At 44.1% G+C, this 24,050-nt stretch overlaps 2 protein-coding genes across 2 annotated transcripts in view; both read right to left on the bottom strand.

Moving 5' to 3' along the window:
• Positions 1-24,050, bottom strand: part of PCED1A (PC-esterase domain containing 1A) — a 405,386-nt gene that overhangs the window by 132,098 nt on the left and 249,238 nt on the right. The window lies entirely within an intron of this gene.
• Positions 15,190-24,050, bottom strand: part of FBXO41 (F-box protein 41) — a 30,698-nt gene continuing 21,837 nt past the window's right edge. The window contains exons 8-12 of the mRNA XM_070756522.1: positions 21,020-21,115; positions 19,905-20,023; positions 19,282-19,440; positions 16,212-16,327; positions 15,190-15,252 (exon numbers count right to left, since the gene is read on the bottom strand). Of these exons, the coding sequence (XP_070612623.1) occupies positions 15,190-15,252; positions 16,212-16,327; positions 19,282-19,440; positions 19,905-20,023; positions 21,020-21,115 (553 nt within the window). The remainder of the gene's footprint in view (positions 15,253-16,211; positions 16,328-19,281; positions 19,441-19,904; positions 20,024-21,019; positions 21,116-24,050) is intronic.

The following is a 24,050-nucleotide window of genomic DNA, read 5'->3' on the forward strand; positions in this document are numbered from 1 at the left end:
GTGTTTCTTCTGTTGAAAATAAATACAAGCAGTCCTCGGTTTGCGATGGTTCGTTTAGTGGCCGTTTGGAGTTACAAACAGCACTTAATAATAATAATAATAATTATTATTATTATTATTTATTGGATTTGTACGCCGCCCCTCTACGCAGACTCGGGGCGGCTAACAACAATAATAAAACACAACATGTACAATCCAATAATAAAAACAACTAAAAACCCTTATTATAAAACCAAACATACACACAAACATACCATGCATAACTTGTAATGGCCTAGGGGGAAGGAATATCTCAACCCCCCCATGCCTGGCGGTATAAATGAGTCTTGAGTAGTTTGCGAAAGACGGAGAGTGGGAGCAGTTCTAATCTCCAGGGGGGAGTTGGTTCCAGAGGGCCGGGGCTGCCACAGAGAAGGCTCTTCCCCTGCGCCCCGCCAAACGACATTGTTTAGTCGACGGGACCCGGAGAAGGCCAACTCTGTGGGACCTTATCGGTCGCTGGGATTTGTGCAGAAGACTTGGGCACGGCTCACAACAATAATAAAAACAATGTTATAGTGGAACAAATCCAATATTAAAAGAAAAAAAAGACATATAAAACCCCATCATTTAAAACCAAACAACACATACATACCAAACATAAAGTATAAAAGCCTGGAGAAGGTGTCTTAGTTCCCCCATCCCTGGCGATACAGGTGGGTCTTGAGTAGGTTACGAAAGACAAGGAGGGTAGGGGCAGTTCTAATCTCTGGAGGGGAGTTGATTCCAGAGGGCCGGGACCACCACAGAGAAGGCTCTTCCTCTTTAAAAAGTGGTTCCATGACCGTTTCTCACACTATTGTTGCAGGGTGGTCCCCCTGGTCAAAATGCAGACGCTCGGCCGCCGACTCACATTTATGACCATCGCAGGGTGACAAGCGGCAGGGGAAACCGGATTCGCTTAACGACCATGTTTACTAACTGAACAATTGCAGTAGATTTCACTTAACAACCGCGGCAAACAAAAGGCCCTAAGATGGGGGACCAACGTCACCGGATGGACGTCTTAGCAATGGGGCTAATTTGGGGGCTCCCTTGCGCGTCGTAAGTCGAGGATTCTGACCCATCTCTCGTCTTCCATTCTTTGCTGGCAGTGCCCAGTCTGGGCTGGCACGAAGCCCCCTCCCCGTATCATTGCCAAGGGAGTTGCTTTCATGCCCCCCTGCCAGGCTTAAGCAACACAACAAACACAGACACACATCCCTGCTTTGTGGAATGGATTTTTGCACACTTTTGAACCGCTCTTAAAAGAGGCCTTGGGTGTGGTGGGTGTTGGGTGGGCCTGGGAGACCCGGAGCTGCTTTGCCCTGAGAGAATGGCATCAAGGCCACTTTTATCTCACCTTTTCTCTGCCAGGTTCCTTCCTTCCCTTTCTCCTTCCTTCCTTCCACCCACTTCTCTTCCTCTTTCTGTCTTCCTTCCCTCCTCTCTCGTTCCCTTCTTTCCTCTCTCCTATCTTCCTCTTTTCCTTTCTCCATTTCCCTTTGTTTTCCCTTCTCTTTTTTCTTCTTCCCTTCTTTTCTCCTGCCCCTTCCTTGTTTTCCTTTCCTCCCTCTTTCTTTCTTTCTTTCTCTCTCCATTTCTTTCTCTTCTTTCTTCCTTTTCCTTCCTTCCTTTCTCCATTTCTTTCTTCCTTTTCCTTCCTTTCTCTTTCTCCTTCCTTCCCTCTCCATTTTGCTTCCTCCTTTCCCTTTCTCTTTTCCATCCTTTATTTCCCTTCTCCCTTCCTTTTTTCTTCCCTCCCTCTTTTCCTTCATTTCCCTTTATTTCCCCTCCCTAATAATAATAATAATAATAATAATAATAAAAGACCCCCCCCACTCTTGGAAGCTTTTTCCCACCATGTTACAATTTTGAATTTTAATCCAAGTTTTTTGGGGGTCTAGAAGAAAACACTTCTTTTAATTGCCGCCTTCTCGTTTCTTAGCAATGCTCCCCACAGAAAGAAACTGCATTATTGGCGTGGCTGCATTAAGGAGAAGATTTAAAAGACTTGGGGGGGGGGGGGGGGGCTCTTGACTTCAATTCCCAGAATTCCCCAGGCAGAGAGATTTACAACAGGCGCCCCGCTGTGTCGCCTTAATGGACGTTTGTCTGGCAAAAGCCTCCCTTTCTTAAAACCCCCTCTAGGTTTAATTACTTGGCAGCTTAAGAGAGGTTCAGAAAAGCAGCCGAGATCAAAGGCTCTTGGTGAATGTTGTGTGTTTCTGCTTAATGTAGCTGCAGGGGTCCTTGGGGTGGGTGGAGGCTTGGAACTACAAGCCCCCCATTGAATTGTAAGTGGCTATAGAAGGAGGGGAAGGAGGGATGGAGGAAGGAGAGGAGAAGGATGGAAGGTATAAAGGGGAGAGGAAGAAATGGGAAGGATGGAAGGAAAAAATAGGGAAAGAAGGGAGAGAATCTGTAGAGTAGAGGACAGAAGGGAAGGGGGGACACGATTAAAACATTTAAATAGTTAAATAGGGATGTCAGAGAGAGGAGGGGATCACTTTATTCTTCAAGGCACCAGGGGGCCGGACGAGGAACAACGGCTGGAAGCTGACCAAGGAGAGATTCAACATGGAGATAAGGAGGAACTTCCTGACGGTCAGAGCGATCAACCAATGGAACAACCTACCAGCGGACGTTGTGAACTCCAACACTCTGGACATTTTTAAGAGAAGATTGAACTGCCACTTGACTGGTGTGCTATAGGGTTCCTGCTTGGGCAGGGGGTTGAACTCGATGGCCTTCATGGTCCCTTTCAACAATCAATCAATCAATAAATCAATAAATAAATAAATAATTAAATAAAAGGTTAAAGGGTTAAATAAGGTTCAGGAGGGAAGTGTTTTTAACAGGAAAGTGAACACAAGAACAAGGGGGCACAATCTGAAGTTAGTTGGGGAAAAGATCAAAAGCAACATGAGAAAATATTATTTTACTGAAAGAGTAGTAGATGCTTGGAACAAACTTCCAGCAGACATGGTTGGTAAATCCACAGGAAGTGAATCTAAACATGCCTGGGATAAACATAGATCCATCCTAAGATAAAATACAGGAAATAGTATAAGGGCAGACTAGATGGACCAGGAGGTCTTTTTCTGCCGTCAATCTTCTAGGTTTCTAAGGGAATGGATGGAGGGAAGGGAGAAGGGAAGGAACAAAGGAGGAAATGAGATGGATGGATGGGAGGAAGGAAAAAGGGAAAGGGAGGAGGGAAAACAGGAGAGAAGGGGATAGGGAAGGAGAGGAGAACAGAAGGAACAGGAGAGGAGGAAATGGTTGGAAAGAAGGAAGGAAAAACCGGAAGGGAAGAGGGAAAGAACAAGGGAGGAAGGGGATGGATGGAGGGAAGGAGAGGAGATGGGAAGGAAGGAGAGGAGGAAACGGGATGGATGAAAGGAAAAAACGTGAAGGAAGAGTTAACAGGATGGGAAGAAGGAGAGAAGGAGGGAGGAAGACAATAAATAGAATGCCAGCTACATACACATCATCAAAGCCCTCCTTGCAATGGACATAAAAGGGTGGGCTTTCCATAACCTGTTGTGAGTGGTCCACATCTGGCTCAGCTGGTGATGGATTTCGAGGACCGGGAGACGGAAGCATATTGGTATCCTAGGCCAATGTTCTGATACTCAGACTGAGGAGGAGTTGGAGACTGAGGACCAACCAGAGACTGTAACACCCCCAGTTATGGTATGGAGTGACTCAGAGGACGTTGAGGAATTGGAGGACAAGGATGAGCCCATGTTGGATGCAAGGGTGAGTAAAACTATGTCCAGGCAAGAATATCTGAGAAAGAAAGGGTCTTGGCGTTAGTAGCTCTATGGAGCACTTGGTCACGCCTGGTCACTATATAAGTCCTCAGAGAGGGGCAGCATATAAATCCAATAAATAAATGAATAAGCGACAGTCTTGGGAGAAGTGAGCATGGTGAACAATGTTCTCAAAATTAACCGTGTGTAAATTCAGAGTCCAAGGAGCAATTTATGCTTTCAAATGGCTCCAACTCGTGTAATGTCCATCGTCTGAAGAACCACGGAGAATTGTGAGTCCAATTGATTGACGGAATCCCTTCAAAGGAATTTCCCTAATGAGTTTTGGGGTTCCATTGGGGACCTGTCCTTATCCCAGAAACATTAAAGCTGCCAGAATGGATTAATTTAGAGTTTGAACTAATTAACCATTTTTCACCCGAATGTTTTGTAGTCAATATACATTTTTTCTATAATCCTGCGAGCGTGTGTGGACTTTTCATTCTGGTCGGTGGCTCGTCTAGACAGAACGCTTTGTCGATTAAAATATATTTTGTACAAAACCAGGATACACACACAAACACACACACACACAAGTGGGAGAAGGGTGTTGCGTTGCTGTCACACATCTCCCCTTTCCAAAGAAGCCAAATGACAAAGCTGCCCCGTGTTTGCAGGATTCTTTTATTCAACACTGAATCGTAAAATAGCTCTTATTCGTAGGTGTGTGTTTCTTTTAAAATTCCACTTCCTTTTGTGAGTCTTAAATTTCGAAATACGCATGGTTTACATTCGGCAAAGATCAAAGAGCAACAACATCAAAGTGCATTTTACAGACAAAAATTTCTGCCCTCCCCCTCCACCCCGGCGTATTTGTTTTGTTAAAAAAACCCATGGTCTCCCGAAAGACCCCTCCCCTCTCTTCCTTCCCCGAGAGGGTCTTCGCCGGGAGGGATGAAATGGATTCGTTTGGTTGCTTCTCTTCAGCAGGGGGGGGGGATTGGAGACACCTGTTTGCGTTCTTCACCTGTCTTCACCTGTCGTTCTTTGCCAGTGCACCTCTGGAAACCAGCTTCTCCCCCAAAACAGGTGCCGTCCAGATGTTTGGGGACCCCTGGGAGATTCTGGGAGTCAGCCCAGCACATCTGGAAGGGCCCAGGTTGGACTAAACTTGCCTTAAAAGGGGGTAAAAACCCCACCCACTCAAGATCTCCCTTTTGATCTTCGCCAGCTGTTTCTTTGCTCCCAAATAATTTTTTTTAAAAAAGTTGGTTCTCACAACCCGGATCGTCCCTCCAAGCAAGGGCTGCACACCCAGGTTTGTGTTTGGCACACATACACACACATATGCAAATACACGCACACCGTTTGTCAACGTTTTCTTTGGAGTCTTCAAAACCATCTCAAAAACTAGCTGGGCAACAAGGATTGAAAGCAATGACAACACAGTGGTACCTCTACCTAAGAACGCCTCTACTTACGAACTTTTCTAGATAAGAACCAGGTGTTCAAGGCTTTTTTGCCTCGTCTCAAGAACCATTTTCCACTTACAAACCCGAGCCTCTGAAACTGTAACTGGAAAAGGCAGGGAGAAGCCTCCGTGGGGTCTCTCTAGGAATCTCCTGGGAGGAAATAGGGCAGGACAAGGCAGGGAGAAGCCTCCGTGGGGCCTCTCCAGGAATCTCCTGGGAGGAAACAGGACCTCTTCCCTCCCCGTGGTTTCCCCAATCAAACGCCTTATTTGCTTTTACATTGATTCCTATGGGAAAAATTGCTGCTTCTTGCAAACGTTTCTACTTAAGAACCTGGTCAGGGAACTAATTAAGGTCGTAAGTAGAGGTACTACTGTGCAGGTGAAGTCCTCGGCTTAACAACCGCCATTGAGGCTGGCTATTTCTGTGGCTAAGTGAGATTCTTAAGTTCAGGGACCTTCATCCCTCCTTTACGACCTTTCTTACCACCGTTGTTAAACGAGTCACCGTGGTCGTTAAATCAGTCAACACAGTCACTGTGGATCTTGGTTACACGAACGACAGGGAGGTCGCGATGGTCATTAAGTGTGCAAAATATTCCCAAGTCACAATTTTTTTCCTCCGGCGCTGTTGTAATTTTGAGTGGTCACTAAATGAAGCAGTGGTTAAGTCGAGGACTCCCTGTAAATGAAATGACTTAAGAAATAAAATCAATTATGCAGCCACCTGCACTACCCAGATGGATCTGAAATGGGAAATTTTCCTCTGATGTCCAGCCACCTGAAACCACAACCCTGAATAACAACAGCAGCCAAAAAAAATCTCCTTTCATAAAGGACCAGCAAGCACAATATTTTGGGGTGCAAACCTATTAGCTTTTGGGGCATGGTCAGGGCAAGGAGCTCTCGTAGTGGACGAAGCCCCCCAAACCTCCAACTAAAGAGACGGGTGGGTGTTTCGTCATCTTTGTGGACAGCTGGCAAATCAATTTAATACATAAATACAGCCAATCAATAAATTTAATGAATTAATTAATGGTAGCAAAGAAATAAATAGAAAAAAATAAACAAATTTAATACATACAGCAAAGAAGTAAAATGTAACGTATAGAAAAATAAAAAAAACAAATTTAATAAATGTAGTAAACAATACGGCGAAGAAAGAAATGTTAATAATTTATACATGTGGAAAATAGGAAAATGGAATCTGCAGGTAAAATAAGTAACTAATTAATAGAACAAATGCTTTGAATATGATAAACATATGTAATAAATATGAAAAATAATTACTATGAAAAATAAACAAATGTAATGCATGTGAAAAATAAACATATGTAATAAATATGAAAAATAATGAATATGAAAAATAAACAAATGTAATACATATGAAAAATAAATATAATATGAAAAAAGCAAACAGGTAATAAATATGAAAAATAAATAGAATGGGGAAATAAATTTAATGCAGCAAATAAATAAATTTAATAAATATAGCGAACCCATTTGATAAATAAATATTGCAAATAAGAACACCGCAATGGTCAGAAGCGCGAGGATTGGGCATAACTTTTTTTCCCAGTGCCGTCGTAACTTCGACTGGTCACAAAAAAAATGATTCGTAAGCCAAAACTTTGACCTGTGGCAGAAAAATCATCCCCACATCATTTAAAATTAGAATTTTTAAACTATTGTTTATGTTATTAATTGGATTGTTTTTCTACTGTTTTATTATGTTGTGTGAGCTGCCCCAGTCCTCGGAGAGAAGTAGAAATAAAAAATAGAAAGAAAATAGAAATATATTTTAAAAATGTAGATTAAATTTACCACTAGAGAGCAACCAAGAGATAACAAATATTCTCTCGCACCAATGCTGCCCTCTGGTGGCTGTAAAGATTTCTGCAGCTCGGAAATGGTACCCACCTACAGAGCTAACTGGTGGATGCTGTTGGATGCTGCTATCCATCATCGGTGACCTTGGTTTTCCAGACATCAAACCGATTTGTAGCCCTTTTCTCTGACTAACGTATGGATGTAGGTCTCACCAGCTTCATCTCTGGGCTTAGAAATCTCTAGTTTCCAGCCAGGAAAAGATGATTTAATCTAAAAGGTGATTTGCCTGTTGTCATGGCGACAACTGCCCCCCCCCCTGTTTTAGATATTCATTTTAAACCCTAGAACCGAATCCGAGAATTGCTGCACATTCTTTTCAAGTGATGTCACGTTGCTTGAATTATAATTTGCATCAGTTTTCCCAGCGTGAAAAAAAAAATATAATTTGAGGTCCTGGAATAATCTCCTAATCTGGAAATATGGAATAGTTTGTGCTGGGAAATACACACACAAACACACACATACACAACAAAAGGCTCTGCAATGACCTTTCCTAATTGCAAAAGAGGCATTATGTGAGAATGAACATTTGCTGCGAGGGAACGGCAGCGGCTCAGTTAATCGGAAAAAAACGGATTTCAATCCAACTGAGCCCCAAACTTTGCCACAGGGGCATTTATCCATCTATCAACCCAGTTAGTGACAAAAGATCAGCCTTCCGTTAACTTCTTCCCCTACCTGGTTTCTGTCTTTGCTTTCTCTCTGTTTTACTTAAGAATTAAGATCCATTTTTGCACGCAACAAAAGACACTCTCCCCCCCCTTAAAAGACCATTGGCACTTTTCCACTGAAGCCTAACAAAATATACTGATATTTATATAATTTTAAAAATAGCTTAAAAGCTAAACGTCCATCCTTTTCTTTCTTTTCTCATTCATTCGTTTGTTCGTTCATTCATTCATTCATTCTCTTCCTCCCTCCCACCCTTTCTTTCTTTTTTTCTTTCTCTTTTCTCTCTCCCTTCCCTTCCTTTGTTCATTCATTCTTTCATTCTTTCTTTCCCTCTTTCTCTCCTTTTCTTTCATTTGCTTTCTTTCTTTTTCTCCCTCTCTCTTGTCCCTTCCTTTTCTTTCTTTCTTTCTCTCTCTTTCTTTCTCTTTCCTTTCTTTCCCCCTCTTTCTCCCTTCCCTTCCTTTGTTCATTCATTCATTCATTCTTCTTTTTCTTTCTTTCCCTCTTTCTCTCCTTTTCTTTCCTTTGATATTTTTCTTTTCTTTTTCTCTTTCCCTCTCTCTCTTGTCCCTTCCTCTTTCTCTCTCTCTCTCTTTCTTTCTTTCTTTCTCCCTCTCTTTCTCCTTTCCCTTCCCTAGTTCATTCTTTCTTTATTTCTGGCACGCTTCGAACCTTTTCTGTCATTTACAAGGATTGATCTAAGAAAGACGATTAAGTGCTTTTCGGAAACCAAGCTTCCCACCTCCCAGGAGCCAAATCTGAAATGATTATCTAGCTGCAGGTTCTCGCTGCATCGCTTCATCCTCACTTTGAGGTTGGCAATTAATTTTAGCTTGGCTGCCTTCCAACAGGGAGGATCTCCTCCTGCTCTTAGCTGGGAGCCCTCAGCAAAACTGCGGATCAGAAATTCTGGGCCCATCACAATTTTATCTGCTCAGCAAGATCTTTTCCCAAGCACACGGAGGGACCCGCTCAGACAACCATCCGGAATAAACAAGCAGAATTCCCCAGGCAGCCGTGAATGATAGAGTTGGAAGAGACCAGAAAGGCATATCCAACCTTGGCAACGTTATGACTTGTGGACTTCAACTCCCAGAATTCCTCAGCCAGTCGTGAATTATAGAGTTGGAAGAGGCCAGAAAGGTCATCTAAATCAGGGATATCCAACCTTGGCAACGTTATGACTTGTGGACTTCAACTCCCAGAATTCCTCAGCCCGCCATGAATGATAGAGTTGGAAGAGGCCAAAATGAGTGAATGAATGAATGAACGAACGAAGAATGCAGAGTTAACCCCTTTTAAGCCAAGCTGACTTGTTTTTTGGGATGGAGGAGGGACAATTAATCTTCTCAAACATGCATTGACATTAATGAGTTTGGGGGGAGGGTGGAAAGATGGAGAAATGATGGATATTTCTAACTTTCCCTTACTCCCCCTCCCCCCAAAACCTTGGCATGGGAGGAAGATGGCCCCCCCCAATGGAAAGGATGGATCAAGTATTCTAGCCCTTTTTTTCTTGCACCCCCAAATGGCGAAGTGGGGGTACCCTAAGGCCAGAAACCAACAAATGGATGCCAATAATAAAACATACATTCACAGCTGTATCTGACCCCAAGCAGTTAAAATGCAATTGTTTCCATCTTTGGGAACATGAGGATTGGTGGACTTCAACTCCCAGAATTCCAGAACTGGCATGTTTATATAATGCTTGGACTTCAACTCCCAGAATTCCAGAACTGGCATGTTTATATAACGCTTGGACTTCAACTCCCAGAATTCCCCAGCCAGCGTGCCTTCAACTCCCAGAATTCCCCAGCCAGCCATGTTTTAAGATGCTTGGATTTTAACTCCCCAAATCCCACCAAGCAGCATATTTTCAGATGCTTGGGACTTCAACTCCAGAATTCCCAAGCCAGCTATGTTTTAAGATGCTTCGATGTCAACTCCCAGAATCCCCCAGGCAGCCCTACTGACTGGGGAATTCTGGGAGTTTGAAGCCCCCAAGCCTCTGAGAGCATGGGGAATTCTGGGCAGTCGAAACCCATCCATTTTCAAATTACCGGGTTTGAAAAACATTTTAACCCATAAAAGTGTACCACAATATACGATTATTTGTTTCGGAAAGGAAAAAATAACAACGGCAAAAGACAAGCTCCATCCATCCATCCACCCATCCAGAAATCCACTTGCTTTCTTTCGATCCTCCAAACTCTGGTGCAGAGGATTGTAATCTCCAAAAATCCCTTTGGCTTCTGACCAGCCCTACCCTGTTTCTCTTCAAACCAGCCTCCCTTCTCCACACCTGGAGGCCAGTGCAAAACCCCTCTATATCCCCCCCACCCAATTTTCCGTCTTCCGTTGGGAAAACGGCTTGGGATTCCCATCTCTCCCGCTCGATTTTCCCTGGGCTGAATCCCACGGCTGGGAGTAGGGGGTACACCATCCCGCTCAATTCACAGTTACCCGGGGGCACCCCTGGATTAATCAGGGGTTCCCCCCACCCCGTTATTTCAACTTTTTTCCGAACCCCGGCGAGGTTCTCCCTAGAACCCAGGCAATATACGACTCCCTTAAATCTCAAATAAATAAATACATACATAATTAAAGGTGCGATGCTGAAATCTTTATCCTCATTACTCTCTTTTCCTTTTTTTCCCCTTTTTCTATCTTTCTTCCTAGTCCTCCGTTCAGCCGATAGCCACCGGCTTTTATTATCGGCTTGAATTACTCGAAGATGCGAATGTGGTACCCGCGTGGCCTTTGGACATCAACCCCTCCGGGTTCTGGAAAAGATGAAACGAGGAACGAACAGAACCCCATCCCTAAAAAAACCCCACCCAACCATCTTCTTTCCACCCCAAACCCCGGTAAAGGAAATGCCTGACTTAAGGGCACAACTTTTAGACACATGCTTGGATAAATAAGCTTTCCAAAAAAAGAACCTCTCCTGGGTTTGGTCTGGTGCTTTGAAATGCCTTTCGGGGGGAGAGAAAAAAATAGAATGAAACAAGTTTTCTCAAGCGGAAGGAAAGTTTTGGTTTTTGGAGTTTTGGGTCCTGTGGTTTTTCCAAAGTTCGGCTCCTCGCGGTGATGGGTCCTCGTGATCCGAAACGAGGTTTGTTTGCAAATGTCAAAACACGAAACACGCAGGAAGGTAGCTTTCCAGTCTCCCTGCTCCTTGTTAATATCTATATCTATATATATATCTATATATATATATCTTTTTGCACTCTGAATTTAACATTTTTTTTTTTTGCTGGTTTTTGAGGCATCCTTGACTCTTCAGCCGTGCAGCTTACAAGGACCGTCGGGTCAGCTCACCAACTTTTTCCGTAGTCCGACAAAGTGGCTACCTTTTTGTGCAAACCGGAAAGCGGCTTGTTGGAATTTTTTGGGGAGGGGGGGGAGAGCTTAGAGTTCTCATCCCAGCACCACCATTCTGCCTCTCGGTCCACGGTGACTCGTGGAGCTGCGTGGCCTCCTTTTTTCAACCGTCTCCCACCCCAAAGAAGCTTCGGAGAACGCCGGACAACAGAAAGAAGTCAAAGTGTGTGCAAGTTTGCAAAACGAAGCTACAAAAATATTTTCTTTCCCGCAACTGATTTTAAAGAGTTTTAAACGCCGATGAGGGCTGGCGACAAAAAATAAATAAATGAATGAATGCAAAAAAAAAAAGGATTTTTGGCAGCTCTGCAAACCAGTTTCCCCTTTGCCTTTTTTTTTTTTTTGGAGCCAATTCTGCGGGTTGATTTTTCTGGTTCTGCAAAGAAAGCTGGCTTCCACCAACTGGACTTCAACTCCCATAATCCTCCAGGCAGCCCAGGGAAAAGGGAGGCTGGGGATTATGGGAAATTGAATCCAAACAGGTTTGAGAGGCAGCCAATGGAGGGTGGCTAACTAATGCACTGGAGGAAAAAAATCCCAGGGGAAATATTTATATTATTTGGCCACTAAATTTGGTTCACCATCAAGAACAGGTAGTCCTCGACTTATGACCACAGCTGAGCCCAGAATTTCTATGGCTAATAAAGACTTTTAAGCGAATTTTGCCTCGTTTTATGACCTTTCTTGCCCAAAATCGCTACAGTCGTAAAACTTAGTGACACGGTCGTTAAGAGAATCTGGAGCTTTTAATCACAGCTTGACACAAAACACTTGAAGATTATGGTTTGTCTCTCTGAGAAGATGTCTTTCCTTTGATTTTTCCAGATTGTGGCTCATGCGGGCAAGATCTGGCCGTCTGGATTGGTCTGCTCTCTAGGGGATTCATAGCACGGAGGTCTTCGAAACTTGGCAACTTTTAAGACGTTGTGGACTTCAACTCCCAGGATTCTGCAGCCGGCAGAGAATCTCCAGCAGAGCCAGATGGAGAATTTTTGGAGTTGAATGATCAAGGAAATGGAGCCCCACCTTATGAAACCAGGTTGCAACGCCTTGGTCTCTTTAGCCTTGAAAGATGGTGTTTAAGGGGTGACTTGATCGAAGGGTATAAAATCATGCACGGGATAGAAAAATTTGTTCCTCTGTCACACAATACTAGGACGAGGGGCCCCTCCCTAAAGCTCATTGGTAAGAAAGTGAGGACCAATAAAGGGAAATATTTCTTCACCCAGAGGGTCCTTGGTTGATGGAATTCACTTCCAGAAGAGGTCGTGACAGCTGTCAGCCTTGATAACTTCAAGGCAGGATTAGACAGATTCATGGATGCCAAGTATATCGGTGGTTATTGAAATGGATGTTCAAGTGCCACCTCTATGTGGGTTGAGGCAGGCAGGGTTCCCTTGGGTACCATTTGTTGGGGGTCAAGGGACGGGTTTTTGCCTTCTCTTTCTGCTCAAGAGTCCCATGGACAATTGGTGGGCCACCGTGGGATACAGAATGCTGGACGCAATGGGCTTTGGCCTGATTCAGCAGGACTCTTATGTTCCTATGAAGTCCGCAAAGTCTTAAAAGTTGCCACATTTGGGTACTCCTTCCCTAGCGCTTTGATGGCCAGTTGGGCAGCCCTACCTATCTTGGGGGTCCAAAGGAGATCCCCTACATCTAGACTTAACAACTTCCAACTCTTGACTGGCAGCTGGTGGAGAGGGAACGGTCTTTCTTCCTGCCTGAAGCTCCTCTTAAACCCTAAAAATGACCTTTTCCCCTCCAAGTGGACCTTAAGTTTTAGGCCAGTCATTGCTTCCTTGCAAAGACTCCTGAGAATATTTGTTTGGCCAGGGTGCTGAGATTCTGGTCCAAACCAACCCTGTATTCCGCGGTCCTTTGAGAAGAGGGAATGACCGTTCAAGAACTTGAGGTCTATGGTCCAAAGAAGCCTGAAATTTCGGCATCAATCGTGCCTCCTAGGATGCTTTTATCAGTTTGGATGCTAACTGGTCTTATTGGGAACAAGCAAAAACACACACACTATTTTTTCCTCCCTGACTGGGGATATAATTTGCAGGCCAACCAGTGAAAATGGGATTTCTATACCAATTTAGGGCTGGGTCCTGAAAGTAGGAAGGGTAGAAAAATGGTCAAGATGGCAACTCCACCAGTGTAGCCTGGCCCTGTTTAGGTGTGATGGCCATGGAGTTGGCTTTTCAACTTTTTTGGACCCTTCATGGATGCCCTTAGCAAGGGGGACATCTCACCTTCAATTCTCTAACCTTGGCCTGGGCAACCCTGCAGATTTAAAGGGTCCAACGTGGCTTGGAGCATTTGTGGGCACAGCTGGGGATGGGTACGGGGGGGGGGGTGTCACTCCCAAAAGACAAGATGCAAAGCAAGCTCCTGGCCTCGAGAATCCAAATTTTCTTGGCCTCATTTATTCTTGTTGCAGAAGGTTCCGATGACGCCCTTTGAAAACGAGAGGGTTGGCACCAGTTGGAAGTTGTGGGGAAATACTCGAAGAAGGCAACTCGCTCTCTTTTGGACAAAGGCTCTGGGTGTAAGCAGTAGACGTTCCCAAGAGACTGAGCCCTGAGATATCTTGGCACAGCTGGGCTTTCGAACCCAATCCTGGTGTTTGGTTGGGAGTTCTTCAAAGACCAGATTTGGTGCCTTTCTCCAAAAATGGCTCTTCATAAAAGGATAAATTTAAGAGCGGAACGCTTCCGTTCCAAACTACTACAACCATCTCCACCAGGCAAGATCTGCTACTACCGAGTAGATGCTACCACCTTCCGGTAGCCAGCTTCACCATTGGTTTAATATTTTTGCAAGCTTCTCTTCGTTGAGACCAAGGCAGCCTGCAACGTTTCCAAACTCGACTTTCCTTCAAGAAATCAAAGCGATGTCGTAAAAGGAGTGGAGCGATTCCGCCCTCCTTGATCCGCTGACATCTCCCCAAAAAGGTTGGACTAGAAGACCTCCAAGGTCCCTTCCAACTCCTCGGTTTGTCCGGAGGAAATTTACAGAGCTCTAAAATAAAGATAAACATGGAAAGTTGGTGGACCTTTTTCTAACCCCCCCCTTCAGCCCCCATCTTAAATTTCAGGGGTTCCTTGCTGGAGGCTGCTTTCCAGGAAGGGAACCGATGGATTATTGTCTATCCGAAAAGAGGAGAGACTGGTAGAAAAGACAAGGCCACATCTGAATGATGGCAGAAGGCTTTTTACACCATGGCCAGGATAATGAGGGGTTAAGCATCCTGGCTCAAAAAAAAGAGTGGAACGTGGCTTGTGTAAATATTCACTTGGGAGACAGAAAAATGTGGAATCCATTAAAACCGTATTCCGTTAACATTTCCACGTTCGCGGAGGGCGATATTCTACCTGTCCAGGTGTTTGGAGTGGAGAAATGCTGCGTAATGCTGCTTTATGCTTTGGAAATAATTTTTAAAATGACAGCGTTTAGCTCCGTGTTCCTTTACACCGTAGAAACTCACCCATCCGTAAAAATAAAAATAAAATCCAAAATAAAAAAGCAAGCGAGAGGGACAGGTGGTTGAGTTTTTTGGAATTTGGGGGCAGCAGGAAACAACGCAGCAAGGAATTGCAAAAACCTCTTTTTCTGCACAATCCTGGCCTGGTGAGTTCTTGGCTTTTCCCTGCAGGAAAATTTCGGCGAGAGAGGACAACAGAAACGAGGCAGGCGGTCGAAAAGCGAGCGAGAAAAAATTGGTGGGACGACAACGGCGGGATGGATCTTCTTCGGAGTCTCGGGTGAGTTTTGGTAGCACCGTCACCTCTGATGTTCCTGGGGTCCTTCCCGCCTCAAGAACAAGCCCATTTCTTTCCGGAACTCGAGACCTGCTCCAAAAAACGAGGAGGCATCCGCTGGGCTTCCAAGGTTGCCGGCTCGGGATCAGCTGCTGGAAGGGATCCCAGTCTTTCAAAACAGGCAGTCGGGACAGCATTGCAATCGACGGTCGGTCGGTCAGGTCCCTCGCCAAGGTTAGCAACCGGATTCCACCTTAATGTGTAAAATCTTTGAGAAGCCCGGCCTCTTCTTCAAAGCCTGGAGGAAGAGGAGGAAGAAGGAGGAGGAAGTAAAGGAAGGGTTGTCTATGGAGAGTGTCAGTCACGCCAGATCGGTGACGGTGAACTTATGGCACGTGAGCCATTGCCTTAGCTCAGCTCCAGCGTTTTCTTGGTTTTCTTGCAGGTGTTTCATTAAGAAACTAGGTAACATCATCCATGCACGGAGCACTGATGAAGTTAGCTAGTTGGGCAATGAGATGTCTACAAGAAAGCAGATGGAACTACATTTGTCTTGGGTTTAGGACATTTAGCCTCCGCCAGTTGGATGAAGCTCTTTCCTCCGTAGCAGCTGATCGGCCGCTGCCTTCTCTCCCTCGCCCAAAGGCCCCTAGCTCTTGGCCCAGCCCTTTGGCCACAAAAATCCAAATTCAGCCACAGCCTTTTGGCCACATGGGACACTTCGCCACCATCCAATCAGAACGGTTGTTACAAAATGCTAGTTTTGGAAGGAAAGAATGGGACAGTTTGCTCTTTCATACACCCCCCCCCAGTTGAATGATAGAGAGGGAAGGGGCCTCAGTGGCCATCTAGTCTGACCCCCCTTCTCATTCAGGAAACTTACAGAATGATAGAGAGGGAAGGGGCCTCAGTGGCCATCTAGTCTGACCCCTCTTCTCATTCAGGAGACTCGCAGAATGATAGAGAGGGAAAGGGCCTCAGCGGCCATCTAGTCGGCCGATCAGCTGCTGCGGAGGAAAGAGCTTCATCCAACTGGCGGAGGCAAAAAGTCCCATCCCCATTTGTCTTCAATCTCTGCCCTCCAGTGTTTTCTCCCCCTTCAACCACTTTTTGGCTTCTTTTCCACACATCCCCATTCAGTTGCACTACCCAAGATTCTGGTCCCTGGGATTCAAGGGCTGGAGGCCCTTTGTGAGGGGACGCCTGTCATTCCCATCAATAAGTCACGAAGGGGTGGGGGAGGGGAAATCCTTGTACCTGGAGTTTGTTGATCATTTCATCAAACATTTTCTTGGCCTCTGAGCTATTTGGTTCCTTAAAGTAATCGCCAATTCCCACTTGGACCACAATGGACTTCAAGTTCCGGCAAACACCTAGAAGGGGGAGAGAACTGGGTTGGATGCTGGGGACGCCGAGGTTCAAAAAAGTTAAGATGGAGTCCATAAAGACAGACACACAAACACAACTCGCAACAGAGTGCCTAGTGATATATATATATATATATCACTGGGTATGGCTAGCTGATGAGGCCAAAATAAGGCCGAAATAGATCTATCTTAGTCTCCCTTAATTTTCAAATTCAGCAAAAAAAACCATGTGACACATATAGATAGAATTGTCGGCTATCAATAAAATTAACTGCCTTGGAAATGGCCCTGGGTTGGGCCGAGAGGCAAATAAGGAGCTGTGATATTCCTTCAATACACCAGGGTGATTCGACACAAAAATATGTAACCTTTCCCTGGTGCAGAGCTGAAGGGATTGGACACTGTAGCCTAGAGGATAATTCTCTGCCTTACAAGGCAAAGGTTGCAGGTTCAAGTCCCAGTGGGTATGGCTAGCTGATGAGGCCAAAATAAGGCCAAAATAGATCTAGCCTAGTCTCCCTTAGTTTTCAAATTCAGCAAAACACACACACACACACACACACACATATATATATATACACTTGTTTTTGTAGATTTTCACGGGTATATGTATGTAGAATGTTCTGAGTTCGGGTTTTGCCCTGTGTAATATTTTGCATGTCTTTGCGACGTTTCGGTGAAATCACATTCACCATCATCAGGCTGAAGTTGTAAGCTTCGTACTGCTGTAAATATAGTTTGTTTGCAACTGCCATTTGTTCCTTATAAATAGTGGTAGGGGTGGAGATTTGGTTTGAATGTAGCAAGTAGATTGGGTGGCTATGTTTTAATGATTTGATTGGTTGGTGGAATCACATTTAGTTGAAGGATTGACATGGTGATGATTATGATATATTTTTTTGTTTAGGGCTGGTTTCCAAATTTCTGGTAGGCGGGACGTGTCATCACGTTTATTCATGCTGAGGGGGTGTTTTTCTATCTCTATGGCTTCCATGATTATTCTTTTATATACAACTCGAAAACCATTCAACTAAATGTGATTCCACCAACTTCCAGCAGACGTGGTTGGTAAATCCACAGTAACTGAATGTAAACATGCCTGGGATACACATAGATCCACCCTAAGATAAAATACAGGAAATAGTATAAGGGCAGACTAGATGGATCATGAGGTCTTTTTCCACCGTCAATCTATTTCTTTCCTACTGCACGAATCCCAGCGACCGATTAGGTCCCACAGAGTGGGCCTTCTCCGGGTCCCGTCAACTAAACAATGTCGGTTGGCGGGCCCCAGGGGAAGAGCCTTCTCTGTGGCGGCCCCGACCCTCTGGAACCAACTCCCCCCGGAGATTAGAACTGCCCCTACTCTCCTTGCCTTTCGTAAACTCCTCAAAACCCACCTTTGTCGTCAGGCATGGGGGAACTGAGACATCTCCCCCAGGCATATACAATTTATGAATAGTATGTCTGTCTGTATGTTTGTTTAGAAAATGGGTTTTTAAAAATATTTTTAAACTGTAATTTAGATTTGTTGTAAATTGTTTCACTTTGTTGTGAGCCGCCCCGAGTCTGCGGAGAGGGGTGGCATACAAATCTAAATAATAATAATAATAATAATAATAATAATAATAATAATTTCTATGTTTCTATGTTGACATCTGATGAGAACCGCTATTTCTGTTCATGGCTGCTTGTTCCCAGCTGGTCCATTTCTCTGAGGTCCCCCAAAATGGGAAATAAAAGATGTGCTTTGATTTGATTGACGGGACCGTCAGGTTTTAATTGCCTTGTTAATGGAGAGCGCATATCAATCCATAGACAAGACAATTTCATAGCGGATTTAAACCAGCACCCGGCCTCTTCGCACCAAAGGAGAGACTTGTTCAGTTTTAAGGAAGATGAGCTCACCGGGCACTTTTACATGAGCAATTTAATTTAATTATCTTTGTTCCGGCCGTCTTTTCCCGAGTTCTTCAGCTGGTTTACAAAATGCCCCCAAATAATGAAACAATTTAAAAAACCCACCTCATTAAACAGCCAACCCGGATTTTAAAAACACCAGGAACAATAAAAGCTAACGAAGTAGAACATAAAATGAGATTGCCGAAAGCGCCAGCTTCTTATACAAGTAGCCCCCTGCGTAGGGACCATTCGAACTCACAACAGCAAGGGAAAAAGTGACTTATGACCATTTTTCACACTTACGACCAGGCCGACTTTTTTTTTCAAGCAATCTTTAAGCAAATTTGGGGGTCATAAGTGTTCTGGTTGGCTCTGGGCCAGCTCCTGAAACGGGGAATTTGGATGTTGGCTTAGGAGAATCCTCAGGTTCCCAGAGACTTGTCTTACAGCCATCAGCTTCGGACAGCGAAGAGTCATTGCCTAGGTCAGACGCTGGCGGAGAAGAGGAATTGGATAGAGAGATGGATGCAGCCAGCCCATTAGGTAATGACCCCATTAGTATGTCATCAGACTCGGAGGAGAATCGGTGGATCGATGCCAGAATGCACAGGCTCAAGGGCTAGAAGGGACCAACTGCACAGGTATTGTCGGAGATAAGGGAGAACACCTGTGGCTGAGGCAATTAGGTTAATGGGTTTTTTGATAAATTACCAGCGTTGCAGAGAGCGCATGTGGGCCTTTATCTGTTTGGAGAAGGACGAGTGTTTTTTTTGGTTTGGACTTACAAAGACTTTGTGGATATTTCACAGTTGAGTACATCTTGTGGATTCTTGAAGGAGGGTGGCTGTGATGCCTTCACAGCTGCCTTTATCTGCTCTGTTTTGTTTTTGCCTCTTGCTGCATTCCATGCTTGTTGTTTGTGGGAGAGCACTTTGGCTGTTTAAAGTGCGTGCGTACAGCATTCTTTTTTTTTTTTGGATAAACTGACTTTCAGACTTTCAGCGTCCGTAAGTGGAATCTGCCCCTGCCCCTCCCCCGCTTCCGGAGCTTCTACTCACTGTTGAAATGCAGTAAGGCTTTGGGGGTGACCGGGGTGGACGTCAGAACCAGCATCTCCAGCCCTTTCAAGCCTTCCCGACACACCTCGGCCGCCACTTCTTGGTTGACCTCCGTCACATGGTCCAGCTCCAGCACTTGAAGACGCATGCAGTTGCGGGCTGGTAGGAAAAAAATAGAACAAGAATTGGAAGGGACCTTGGAGGTCTTCTAGTCCAACCCCCTGCTTAGGCAGGAAACTCTACACCATTTCAGACAAATGGTTCTCCAACCCAAGAAACAATCACAGTTGGCCTGGATGTTGCACCTGGGAGGTCAAGAGGCCATGGTCATTGCATACTAAGCTGATCAAAATTCTCCAGCCAGCATGCTTTAAGATGGGTGGACATCCACTCCCAGAATCCTCCAGCCAAAATGCTTTAACTCCCAGAATCCCACAGCCAGCATGGATTGACAGGTGTGGAGTTCAACTCCCAGAATCCCCCGGCCAAAATGCTTTAAGATGGGTGGACTTCAACTCCCAGAATCCCCCAGCCATCAAGCTTTAAGATGGGTGGACTTCAACTCCCAGAATCCCACTCCTTCCTTTTTCCTGGCCCAGAAAGGGTCCCAAATCTGGACTTACCCAAGGAAGCCAATCCCTGCAGGCCACAGCCGGCTCCTCCGACGCCCAGCGCTCTCAAATGGGGCCAGCAGCGTCCGATCATCTGCAGACAACGGTTGCTGAACCTGGTGGGTTGCTGGCTGGAAAACATTTTTAAAAGGGGAGAGACAAGCAAATGACGGCGGAGATCATGGCACGGAGATACAAATTAAGAAGAGAGGATGTCCACAGAGCTGGCTGGAGCTTCTTCAGGGAGGTCTTGGTCTCCAGGGGGCAAGGGGTAGGGGCTGGAGCAGGGGTGGGCAATTAATTTTGCCGTAGGGCCGCGTGAGAAATTGGGATGGTTTTAGAGGGCTGGATTAATATAATGAATTCAGTTCTACCCAATATTGTATATTATTGGGCAGAACTGAGTTAATTATATTATAATTATAAATTATAATTATATGATATATGGTATATGATATATGATATATTGTATATTAGATATATGGTATATGATATATTGTATATTACTGTATATATATGATATATGGTATATGGTATATGGTATATGGTATATATGATATATGATATATGGTATATGGTATATGGTATATGATATATGATATATTGCATATTATATATATGATATATGATATATTGTATATTATATATATGATATATGATACATGGTATATGGTATATGATATATGGTATATGGTATATGATATATGATATATGTGATATATGATATATGATATATTGTATATTATATATATGATATATGATATATTGTATATTATATATATGATATATGATATATGGTATATGGCATATGGCATATGATATATGGTATATGATATATGATGATATATGATATATGGTATATGGTATATGATATATGATATATGATGATTTATGATATATGATATATGATATATGGTATATGGTATATGATATATGATGCTATATGCTATATGCTATATGATATATTAAACACCCGGCTCTTCTCTAGAAAAGTTGGACCGACCTCCGCAGGCCGGTCACAGACAGGGGGTGGGCCGCATCCGGCCCTCAGGCTGCATCTTGCCCAGGTCTGGGCTGGAGGGTGGTGTCAAAAACAGGGAAAAAAGGAGGCGTGTGAATGTCCTTACCAAGGATGGAGGGGGGCGACCTGCAAAGAGATGATATCTCGGCAACCTGCTCCCAAGGCCCAGATGACTTCGTGTCCAACAGGATCGGTGGAGCTCCTGGACCGGGGGAAAAAGAAGAAGGAGAAAAGGAGGAGGAGGAGAAGAGGACAAAGGAGGAGGAAGAGGAGGGGAAGGAAAAGGAGAAGAAGAGGACGAAGGAGGAGGAGGAAGAGGAGAAGAAGAGGGAGAAGAGAGAGAAGTAGAAGATAAAATAAAACTTTTGTTGATGGGTGGATTTTAGTGGGAAGATGCCAGGTAATAATGGGGACAAATGGGGATAAATGGGGACTGTCTTCCGTCTCTTTCTGTCCCTAAAAGGACAAGCCAGTGTTTCCCAACCTTGGCAACCTAAAGATATCTGGACTTCAACTCCCAGAAGTCCCCAGCCAGCATTCGCTGGCTGGGGAATTCTGGGAGTTGAAGTCCAAATATCTTCAAGTTGCCAAGGTTGGGAAACACTGCGATAAGTGTTATAAATCTCCACACATCCCTGAGAGTCTTAAAAGAAAGCAAAATAATAATACATAATAGTAACCTTTATAGCACTAGTATGGGCTTGTTTGTCATGGTGCATGACCCAGTTCCACGCTAGAGAAAAACCTAAAAATAAGCCAGCATGAATTATCTGGAAAAAAAATATTCATCTGCCTCTCTCCAACCAGGGTTCCTGAATTGTTTAAGGCAAAAGTGGCCTTAATTAAAGGCATGAGTCATCCTCACAGATTAGAAAGCTGCCAAATTCTGCAGGTACATCTGACTAACCGGATGTCAAGGTTCCAGGTAACATCTGAACTAAATCAGAGTCGGAATCCAAGTGCTTCTCAATATTCCAATTTATTGCCGGAGCCATCCTGGGAAAACCGAATCTGAGTTTCCCACCCAGTTGAAAGGTCACCTCCCTTGTCCTCCCCTCACACAAATCTGTCACGTTGCCCACTCCGATTGTGCCAGCGTGGACGGTCCTCCTTCTACTTCCGCCCAGGTGGGTGGGCATAGGATGGCCTTGAACCCCTCGAATCTATTTCTCTGCATCTATTTCCTCGTGAAAATCACCCCTCCCGAGTTCCCATAAACACCAGGCCTTCTATAGATAGTGTGGCGAGCCGTTAATTTCTCACCAACTTCTGTGCCGGAGTGAAAAAAAAAGGAGAAAGGAAGGGACTGTTTTGTGACTGTGCTTGGAAGCCTCCTCAGAAGTCACCTACACCAAGCCAGCTCCTCCACTTTTAATTGGAGAGTGTTAATCTATGAGCAGAATAATCTTTGTTTCCCAAGTTTGTGCACACACAAAAACAGATTAGATTAGCTGTCACACACAGATATACTAACCTGAATTAAAGTTTACTTTGAGGAATAACATCTTCAGATAAACAATCTAAAGTCATACAAAAAAGCAAATTCCATGCCTGATCTCGACCATGTTCTACTACCTCCTATTCTCCAAAACACCTGACTGTAGAATGGGTGGAAACTAAACAAGGAGAGAAGTAACTTAGAACTAAGGAGAAATTTCCTGATAGTTGGAACAATTAATCAGTGGAACACAAGATGCCTCCAGAAGTTGTAGATGCTCCAAGACTAGAAGTTTTTAAGAAGAGGTTGGCTAACCATTTCTCTGAAGTAGTAGAGGGTTTCCAGACTAAGCAGGGGGTTGGACTTGAAGATCTCCAAGGTCCCTTCCAACTCTGTGATGATAATGATGATGATTGTTTCCTTAAGCTAATCAAAGTGGTGGGGTGCCTTAACCAGGTACGGAGGTTTAATCCTATCATATCCACAGAGGGCATTCCACGTTCTTATAGACATGGATAGTTAAACCACATTGTTGTTGTTGTAATTATTATTGTTGTTTTTCTTCTTGTTCTTGTTCTTCTTATTCTTATTATTTATCTATTTATCTATTTAACTATCTATCTATCTATCTATCTATCTATCTATCTATCTATCTATCTATCTATTTATTAGATTTGTATGCCGCCCCTCTCCATAGACTCAGGGCGGCTCACAGCAACAATAAAACAATGTACAACAAATCTAATAATTTAAAAACACTAAAAACCCCATTATTAAAAGCAAACATACAAACAACCATACCATGCATAAAATGTATAGGCCCAGGGGAGATGTCTCAATTCCCCCATGCCTGACGGCAGAGATGGGTTTTAAGGAGTTTGCAAAAGGCAAGGAGGGTGGGGGCAGTTCTAATCTCCAGGGGGAGCTGATTCCAGAGGATCGGGGCCGCCACAGAGAAGGCTCTTCCCCTGGGTCCCGCCAAACGACTTTAAGCCTGGTGGACTTCAACTCCCAGAATTTTTTATTAATTAATTATTTATTATTATTATTATTATTAATTATTATTATTATTATTATTAATTATTATTATTATTATTATTATTATTATTATTATTCACCAAAGCTCTGAAGTGGGCAAGGCAGGACCAGGAGATCGTCCCCTAAAACAGGTGGTCCATACAAATGCCCTCAAAACTTTTGCCAGACCTATCCTTGAATACAGTTCATCTGTCTGGAACCCATACCACATCTCGGACATCAACGCCCTTGAAAATGTCCAAAGATACTTCACCAGAAGAGCCCTTCATTCCTCCACTCAAAACAGAACACCATACGAAAGCAGACTATCAACCCTAGGTCTTGAAAGCTTAGAACTACAATGCCTAAAACACGATCTAAGTATTGCCCACAAGATCATATGCTACAACGTTCTACCTGTCAATGACTACTTCAGCTTCAATCACAACAACACAAGACCACGCAACAGATTCAAACTTAATATTAACCGCTCCAAACTTCACTGTAAAAAATATGACTTCAGCAACCGAGTTGTCGAAGCGTGGAACTCATTACTGGACTCAGTAGTGTCAACCCCTAACCCCCAACATTTCCCCCTTAAACTCTCCACGATTGACCTCTCCAGGTTCCTTAGAGGTCAGTAAGGAGCGTGCATAAGTGCACCAGTGTGCCTCCCGTCCCC

This window comes from Erythrolamprus reginae, chromosome 7 (assembly GCF_031021105.1).
Source record: "Erythrolamprus reginae isolate rEryReg1 chromosome 7, rEryReg1.hap1, whole genome shotgun sequence".
NCBI classification, from domain to species: Eukaryota; Metazoa; Chordata; class Lepidosauria; order Squamata; family Dipsadidae; genus Erythrolamprus; species Erythrolamprus reginae.